At 33.7% G+C, this 9,138-nt stretch overlaps 1 protein-coding gene across 2 annotated transcripts; it reads right to left on the bottom strand.

Annotated features, from left to right (window-relative positions):
- Positions 1-231: 231 nt before the first annotated feature.
- Positions 232-7,020, bottom strand: LOC146148159 (interferon-related developmental regulator 2-like). 2 transcript variants are annotated; one of them, XM_083387146.1, is made up of 11 exons: positions 6,868-7,020; positions 6,654-6,755; positions 6,314-6,401; positions 4,724-4,836; positions 4,333-4,490; positions 3,284-3,513; positions 2,903-3,014; positions 2,656-2,796; positions 2,404-2,532; positions 2,136-2,225; positions 232-707 (listed from the first exon to the last, which is right to left on the bottom strand). In XM_083387146.1, the coding sequence occupies exons 1-11, from the start codon at positions 6,932-6,934 to the stop codon at positions 624-626; spliced, it is 1,314 nt and encodes a 437-aa protein (XP_083243272.1). In that variant the 5' UTR covers positions 6,935-7,020; the 3' UTR covers positions 232-623. The 2 variants fall into 2 exon arrangements, with proteins under 2 accessions (XP_083243272.1, XP_083243271.1); XM_083387145.1 differs by having other exon boundaries at positions 6,657-6,755.
- Between the last annotated feature and the right edge of the window lie 2,118 nt (positions 7,021-9,138).

The raw sequence follows: 9,138 nt of genomic DNA, 5'->3' as shown, positions 1-9,138 counted from the left end.
ATGGCGATAGTTCACGTTATATGACTTCACTGGCGTACTTTTTGACAAGCACTCGACGCCAAAGCTTTTTGGGAGAAAAGGGTACTGGAATGCAATCGGAACATGGGGGTATATATTTTTATCAAGACCACGCTAAAAACAAATTAAAGCTGCTATAGCACATTGGCATCGAAGACCGTTTGATTTTGGGACTTATGCTCGTACTCTGACCAACAAAAATAGATACATATAGGAACTCCTCAACAAAGTTTATTAAAATTCAAACACCGCAGAATCCAGGATTTTAAATCATACATGAGACTTCGGACACTGTAGTGTGTCACATTTCATCACAGTTTTACAACAGAAATAATAATTATCCTTTGCATCAGTAAAATGCACGATTAGCAACGGCTACTTACAAACGCAAGGATTAAAATCGAATAGACACACGAATGACTAGATTAGCCCCTCTCAAACGCACAGATGAAAAAGCAAACCGAAAACATGTGAACAAAACAAACTGTTTTTTTATTTCATTTAAGTATGAAAATAACCTGGGACTCTTCTAGGAGACATCAAATGTGAAACAAAACGTAATCACACGGTGCATATTTAAACCAAGCAAAATTCGCTGCTTGAGGCTATGCTGAAAACGCGGTGCGCTTATCTCGTTGTCGGCCACGAATCACACTTCGTGCTTTGAAAATAGCTTGGTTGTACAGATGCTGCAAATAAAATACAGCGTTATACCAGAGAAAAAGCTCTAGCTTAGAAGGTATATTCTGCAAATAAAACTATTACAGCAAATACATAAAAATGTTAAAACACATAAATTGTTAAACGACCTGTATACTATTATAGCACAGTCAGACACAAATACCCCAAAACAATGGTTCCTGTGCTGTAAAAACAAAACTGCACAAAACTACATTTAAAAATTATTGTAAGGAATTAGTTTTGATGATATTGTTAATATTGTTTACAGATTGCTCGAACATCTAAATTGAAATTTGGCGTATATTAATCAATTGTTGAAGATCAAAAACGAAAGGCGGCATTGAAACATTTAAACTATATATTTTTTTTTGGCGATTCGATGGCTTTAATTTTCGTCAAACTTTCTGGAATAAGGTTAAAGCAATTAGATATTTGTGGAAAGGGAATAAAAGCAAAACTAAGACCTGTGGAAGGGTGTCGAGTGGCTTGTCGTAGTTCTTTGAAACGAACCTATATGCCAATTGCCAAACCAATAGGCCTTTTATATTTTTTACGTTAAAAAAAACAACGTATAATTGTATTTGCATACCAAGAAAAGGGATATAAAAATAAAACGAGAAGGAAATATTGAAAGTTTAAACTATATAATACAAAATGTTTTAAGTAGAGGCTAATTTTACGAATCCTTTATGTAAGTATAAATTTCTTTAAAATTATTCATTATAAAATAAACAAAGTAATTTCGATGGGTCACAATGCAGTGGCATATCCAGGGGAGGTTTGGGGGTTCGGACTTCTTATTTGTAAAAGCTATTATCGTTTTTGTTAATACACTGTTCAAAGCAGCAATGCTTTAAATGTAATTTGGTAATGCGTCCTAAGCTAATGAGAAACCAAAACCAAACGCAAAACGCTGCAGCGAATAGAACAGTTTATTACGTACACAGAAATAATTTAGCAATGAAACAGGAGTTTAATTAGTTAGAGAGAATGAAAGAAAAACAGTCCACAATTGACACCACTAAATCAACCTTTTTCTTCTTAAAAACGTTGAGTTAAGCGCAGTTCAAGTTCCTGGCTGTTTGCTGTCTGCGCTAATACCCAGTCTAACATAGGCGATTTTAACTAAAAAATGGTCAACTTGTGACTGTCGTGATTGTTACGTCCTTGCCAAAATTCCAACGCTTTTAAATAACATAACTAAAACGTATTTTGCTGCTGTGTAAAATGTAAAAAAACTGAAACCATCTGTCTTTAAGAGTCTCGGTAGTGCGTGAACAATTTTATTTATACTTTCCATGTTTATCTACAAAAACAAACATTGTTTTTAGAAATTTGCCTTCCATTAAAAGCTATTGCACGCCGCTCCTATATACTATAGTATTGTCACACGCCAAGTGGGTCACCTTTCAGCAAATATAAAAAAAACATCTTACTCTTTCAAAATGTGAACCTTTACCAATTTTGGATTCACCATCCTGTAAAGGTGGTCCAAGCTCAAAAATATCACGTAACAACGGATTTTCCTGCACAATAAAAACATATTATACTCTATTGTACACTAAAGGCAAATGTATTTGCAAGTATATGTTAAAAAATAATATTTCTTCATTAAGATTAAAGAAAAAAACCCTAATAAAAATTATTGCTGAAGGAAAACTTCAAATTGTGTCAATCATCAAATAAGAGTCCATATATTCTTACTTTTAAATGAAAGTTGAGGCCTGTGGACAAGCTATCACGTACTGAGGCATATTGCCTCTTTCCAGTCCAGGAACAAATGTACAAAACTTCGGCTCCAAACTTAACACTGTCTTCTGGAACATCTGCACTCTGAATTTTTTCGCAATTTAATTAAACAATTCTCAGGCATTTAAATATATTACATACTCTGAGAAAAAATAGGTCATACAGTGATATTACTGCATTAAACAGAATTATATATTATCAAAATACCTCAACTGCACGCAAAATATCTCTAAAACTCGATCTCTGCTGTCTACGGTCTTTCTTCGCTCTGTGTTTGCTGCTGTCAGTTGCCAACAAATGCAGATCTTCCACCAGATCATGAACATTCAACAAGCGACGTACCAACCTCTGCAAAAAAAAATTGTTTCGGCATGAATATGTGTATTATTGACATCTGGTGTGAGGCCACACAATTCTTTTTGAATAAGAAAAAGTGCAAACTAACGCAGTTTACCTCGGAATCCTCGCTACGATAAATCTCATAGAACAAAGCTATGGTTTCCCCAGCTGTAATACGAAGCATTACATTGCTACTAGTCAGCAATTCTGGCAACTTTGACAGGTGACTGTGAAAATACAAAATAAAAACATTTGCTTAACAGCAATAAAATTCTGAATAGTAATAAGAGTGATGTTTTAAATAGTTATACAGAAGCTGTTTATAAAGTTTTGCGCTGGGACAATTCAAAACTATTTTTTGACAGTTTTTACTTAGTAACTTACACGATGTACAATGAACTAAATCGCAATAGTATAAGTAAATAAGCTCTACAATACATAAATACAAAACTACTTTCTAAAATAAAGGTAATGATGAATGACAACTCAAGCCCACCTTTCAGCACATTCAACAACCTTTGGCCAAGGACAAATTGAAAGTAGCAAACTCCATGCAGAAAGCGCACTTGTGTGCAGATCAGAGCTAGCAGGGCTAACACTTGGCACACTCTTGTCACCCTTAAGGTATGACATTCGAAAAATATTTTCGAATGCAGACATGCAAGTGTAGAGCTCCTCCATTTCATTCACTATCATGAAAGCCAGTAAGCCGATTGCCTTACAGCACTAAATAACAAAATTATATTTTAATTTAAAATTGTGTAATATTTTCACAATCTAAGCAGATATACATGTATAAATGGATACTGGATAACTTGGTTTTTACTGCTTGAAATTATGTAAATTGCAAATTTGCTAAAGATATTATTCAAACCCAAACATATCCTGTATAACCTTATCAATTAAAGTAGAGATCAACCAATGTCAATTTTTTTCGAACAGTGTCAATATCTGATTTGTATATGTTACTTCAATTGTGTAATAACTAATAAAGTACATTGCAACATACATCTCATCTTTTTATTAAAGCAAAAACTCTTTAACTAAACGTAAGCAGACTTTTTAAGATTGTGAACCAGACTTTCAGGGATAAGCTGAGGTCGGATTTTTTTTAATCAGTGTAGTCAAATAAAAAGGAAAAATGTAGTACAGGAAAAACTTTCTGCATGTCACAAAACCCTGGTCTGTAAAATGCTGGCAAAAGCATGATTAGAAAATTTACGAATCCTTGGCTAACGCAAAGCTTTAGGTAATTAGGATATAATTTTGGATATATTTTTTATCATTTTTTTTGCTGCTGACAATAAATCTTAAAATCTACATCACTGGCAATAGTAAATGGCAAGATTCAGTTGCAATCATCTCAATTATGATTTGAACTATGTTTCCATAACCTTTATCAAATTGCAAATATTGCTGACAAGCATTTTGCTTGGCTTCGGCTAATTTGGAAGTTCTCCACAAGGGTTGACCAATGACCATACTTTTATGAAGTAGATAAGATGCCTTTAAAATTTTACTTGTAAAATATCAAAAACAGCTTACATTGGTTCTCGCCAGAACAGCGGCTGTCTTGTCTGAAATAATCACAAGAAGAGTGGCCTTAAATTGTGCAAAAAGACGTTCCCCATCCTCTCCAGATGCAATCTGTGTTCCAACTGCAGCAAGTGTGTCTGCCGCAAGTGCTTGTTCCTCTCCTTTTCCTGTTGATAGCAAAAAAGATCCTCTGGAAATTGTTTAAATGCCAAAAAGTTAAAAACAATTTTTTTTCTAAAGATATTGTTAAAAAACTAAACATAATGTGCCTAAATACCAGTACAAAATAGCTTTTTAAATTGCAAATTGTTATTATTTCTATTGGCATTACACATCACCCCATTAATGGTTCAGTTACCTGCTTAATAGTTGCAAACAAACTCTATATACTGTAGCTTACCTTTTCTCAGGCATTTCTCAAGATAATCAAGCAAAGTTTCCTGGAAGTTGTCTAAAAATTCTAAAAGCCAGGTTGATGAAAAAGCTTTTCGTATGTATAACAGGCAAATTTGTCTAAAAAAAAAAAAGTTGCATAATTAAATCAATATTGATTATAACATATTGAAAAAGGTTTAAATCAGTGGTTCTCAACCTTTTTAGCTTACGGACCGGTAGAATTTCACAACAAATTTTGCGGACCTTCAAAATTCAAAATCAACCCAAAGTGTTATTACGACAAAAGTATGCAACTAAAAGTCTTCTTAGCTTTCACATACAGTCTTATATTTAAAACTTAACATGTTCACGGCGATGCGACCCTCCATTGGGTCATGCGTAAAATTTACCTACTGCGTTGTGACCCACCGGTAGGTTGTACGAAAAAAATTACTGTTTTTTTTTACGTTCACGGCGATGCGATGTTAGGCTAGTTGCGCCTCATATAGTTTTATTGGTTTATAGTCTGGTACTCATAAAGTTAAACTTTAAAACTTAACATATTCGGATTTTTTCTTTAAAATTCATGTTTATTATTTTAATTGGGTTTATTAGTTCAAAATTATGAGCGTCTTCTATTTTTTTCGCTATAAAGTAGTATGGTTAAGTTATTGGAAGCTCTTTACACCTACCTAGCGACAGTAATAATATAGCAATATATCTCCCGTTTGTATTGTTCGTCAATATGCTATTGATAAACCAAAAGGAAACAACTTTTAAAAATATTGAAAACCGTAAAACAAATAAACAAAAGTGTAATATATAATATTACAAAAATTAACCTTGTAAATATCCCTATTTATAAGGACCCAATTATTGAACCACCCATAAAAATAAGGCCCATAAAAATATCCCCTGACAAAATATACGACAACTGCAACCCCATTAAACGATGCAGGATTCATTTTGCAACAATTGAAACAGAAATTACTCACAATATATTACCTACGATCTATCACACTAGCAAATGTTAAGCTTTACTCTATAAGTTTCCTAAAGTTATGCGAGCCACTGGTGGGTGAATCGCCGGCTAGAAAAAGTTTGCGTTTAACGCGATTTGACCTACCAGTGTACAAACGATTAAACTGTCTAAAAGAACTCCTTAATGCAGGGGTTCCCGAACTGTGGGTTATGTTCCTAGGGGGCCATAAAAATTCGGAATCACAGCGAACTTGTTAAACGAGTTGCAGCCTACTTTAAAGAATCGCGCACAACACTTGCAGCATTGTGACATTCGATGACGTAGGCAGACCATTAATGTTACCTGACAATGCTGCAAATTACAGAACTGGCGAAGTTCTAAATTTGATGGACAAACCTACAACACCAAGCATTTTGATATAAAATCGTAAAATATAAAAAAAAACAGATATAAAATTGTAAAATATTTGTCGGATCGGCGGCTGAGAACCAATGGTTTAAAGAAAAGTGTATAACAAAAATGTTTACATAATTTTTTTTACTCAATACATTTTTATCAAACTGTATGAAATAAAAGTAAATTATGCAAAAATGTTTGATCTATTTAGCATAAAACATAAATAAATGCTTTTACCTATGCTTTGCATTTTTTTCACTTAAACCTTCAATTGCTTCTTTTAATTTTGATTCTAGTTCTTCTGATGACACTTCAGATGTTGTGTCTATTAAAAGGTGTAAAAGTTTAGCAAAAATAAAGTAGATTACATTCTAATAATAATAAAATGCATAATGGATAACAAATATATAATGTTATAATATTCAATAAGCGGTAAGCCTAATTTCATTTAGATTCAATACTAACATTGTCTAAACCCGGTCATGGCCCTTAAACAATTACCGATGAGAGATTTTTAGTTTGCCACAGACTTTTGTAATTTCAGTTGATAAAATAAAACATACGAAAGAAAAAACACTACCTCCATTTGAAGTTTCCTCTTGGTGTTCACTTGCAGTTGTGGCTACACTACTTGTGTCACTTAATGTATCATCATCTTGTGACAAGTTGTTGGACTCCCCTTAATTAATGAAAAAGTTGTTAAGGTTACAAACATGTGGTAGAAATAACAAAAAGAAAGGAGGACAATACAATAGAAAAGGTATACTAATAATAAAAATATATTAACTAACCTTGCAGTTGCTCTGCCCTCGTTTTGTACCCCTTCCCTTTACTTTTTTTGGGTTTGTTTTTCGGCATTAAATTTATTATTATTAACTTTATGTAAATAGATACAGTTTACAAAAATTAAGTTGATTGAAATATAAATGAATTTTCCAAATCATCTGAAATCACATATTATACATATCTTAAAATATTCCTTTGTATAAAATTTTGTGGGGTAACACTAATTTACGGAATGATGAATGGTTGAAACGCTCACTAATTTACGGAATGGTCGGAATGGAATGAATAGGACCAAAACTAATTTGATGAATGGTCGAAACGGAATGAACTGTCGGAATCTGCATTTTAAGGACATTACTAAACCAGTAGAAAATTTTAGGGCGCTGGTCTAGAATCCTACCACAGTTATAAAATCAACGCACAAAATTCGAGTTAGGGTGCAAGTTAGCGTTTGGGTGTGGGTGGGTCAAGTATTATTATATTCTTTATTTAATAATAATACTTGACCCACCCTAACCCAAACCCGCACCCTAACTCAAATTTTGTGCGTTGATTTTATAACTGTGGTAGGTTTCTAGACCAGCGCCCTAAAATTATATACTGGTTTAGGAATGTCAGTTCATTCACTCATTTCATTACGACAGTTCATTCTGTTCTTAACGCTTCGTTCATTTCATTCCGACAGTTCATTCTGTTCATACAGCTTCGTTTATCTCATTCCGGCAGTTCATTCTGTTCATTTCATTCCGACAGTTCATTCTGTTCATACAGCTTCGTTGTCTCATTCCGGCAGTTCATTCTGTTCATTTCATTCCGACAGTTCATTCTGTTCCTACAGCTTCGTTCATTTCATTCCGACAGTTCATTGTGTTCATACAGCTTCGTTCATTTCATTCCGACAGTTCATTCTGCTCCTACAGCGTCATTCATTCCATTCCGACAGTTCAGTCTATTCCGACAGATCATTCCGTTCCGACCATTCATCAAATTAGTTTTGGCCCTATTCATTCCATTCCGAAAATTCCGACCATTCCGTAAATTAGTGAGCGTTCCGACCATTCATAATTCCGTAAATTAGTGTTACCTGTTTTGGGGTTTATATGCCGTAATTTAACAATTGTGCAAGGCTTAAAAAAAATAGGACAAAAGAGCAAAAATAAACTGTGTTTCAAAAGTATAAGATTTTTGGTTAGATTTTATAAAAAAATTAAATAAATTAAAGGGCTCTTTTGAAGAAACCGAAGGGATATCTTGTTTTGTGTCCAGATATAGTTGAGGTCAGTTAAAAGTTTACAAGCTAATTGAGCTATTGTGTGACCCTTTGACCACTGAAAAAAGTATGGCATGTTCACTTGCGAGTTATGTTTACCAGACCAAATCTAAAGTTCATAAAAGTAAATATGCCCCTGATAATTCCATGTATTATACAAACGGGTTGCAAAAAATTTGACCTTTTTGCAGACAGTAATATTGATTTTATCTTGATGAAATCTGTCATACTTTCGAGGCTGGCCCAAAGCATTTTTCTAAATCTGTGCTAAAATTTTAAGGCTTTTTGGCTATGTTTAGTTTTATGAAAACAAAAGTATATAAAACTTGGTTGATGGCCATACTTGTCTTAATAAAAAACTGAAACAAGTGGCACTGTTGACGACGCTTGTCTAGAAACCTACCACAACGCACATTATTTGGGGTAGGGTGTGGTTTAGCGTTTTGGGTTAGGGTGGGTCAAGTGTTATTAATAAATAAAGAATATAACAATACTTGACCATCCATATCCAAAGGCTAACACGCAATCAATTTGTGATAATAATTTAGTAAGAACACTTTTTGTAACCTACACTCATTAAAATCTAGAGGGTAACATTATTTAAATAAAACAGATCGATTTCTTAACATCAAACAATAAATCAAAGGCCTCCCGTTTAAATGGTTAACAATAATGTAATTGGTTTCATTTTGGGGCAAAATAAAATCTACCTTAGCTGCAAGATAAATTATTCCAAGCACGCGAACTCCTAAACCACAACCTACATGTCAACAACGTGCCCGCTCTACACAAAATACTTCTTAAACGTAAATTTGTAGATGGCAAAAATATTGTTCTTCAACTGAGCATAGATGCTTACTCACCACCTAAAAAACGTGACCTGTGTGCCCCGTAGCGCAGCTGTTTTTCGTTTGCAATGACACAACTGTACGAGAATTACGCTTTTGTTTATCGTTATGATGGCAAACGCTATAGCGATGTGATAGTGTGACGTCATAGGGTTTAA

The sequence above is a fragment of the Ascidiella aspersa genome, chromosome 4 (genome assembly GCF_963924565.1).
Source record: "Ascidiella aspersa chromosome 4, kaAscAspe10.2, whole genome shotgun sequence".
Lineage (NCBI taxonomy): Eukaryota > Metazoa > Chordata > Ascidiacea > Phlebobranchia > Ascidiidae > Ascidiella > Ascidiella aspersa.
Note: the sequence above shows the minus strand (reverse complement) of the source record. Positions and strands in the feature narration are given on the sequence as shown.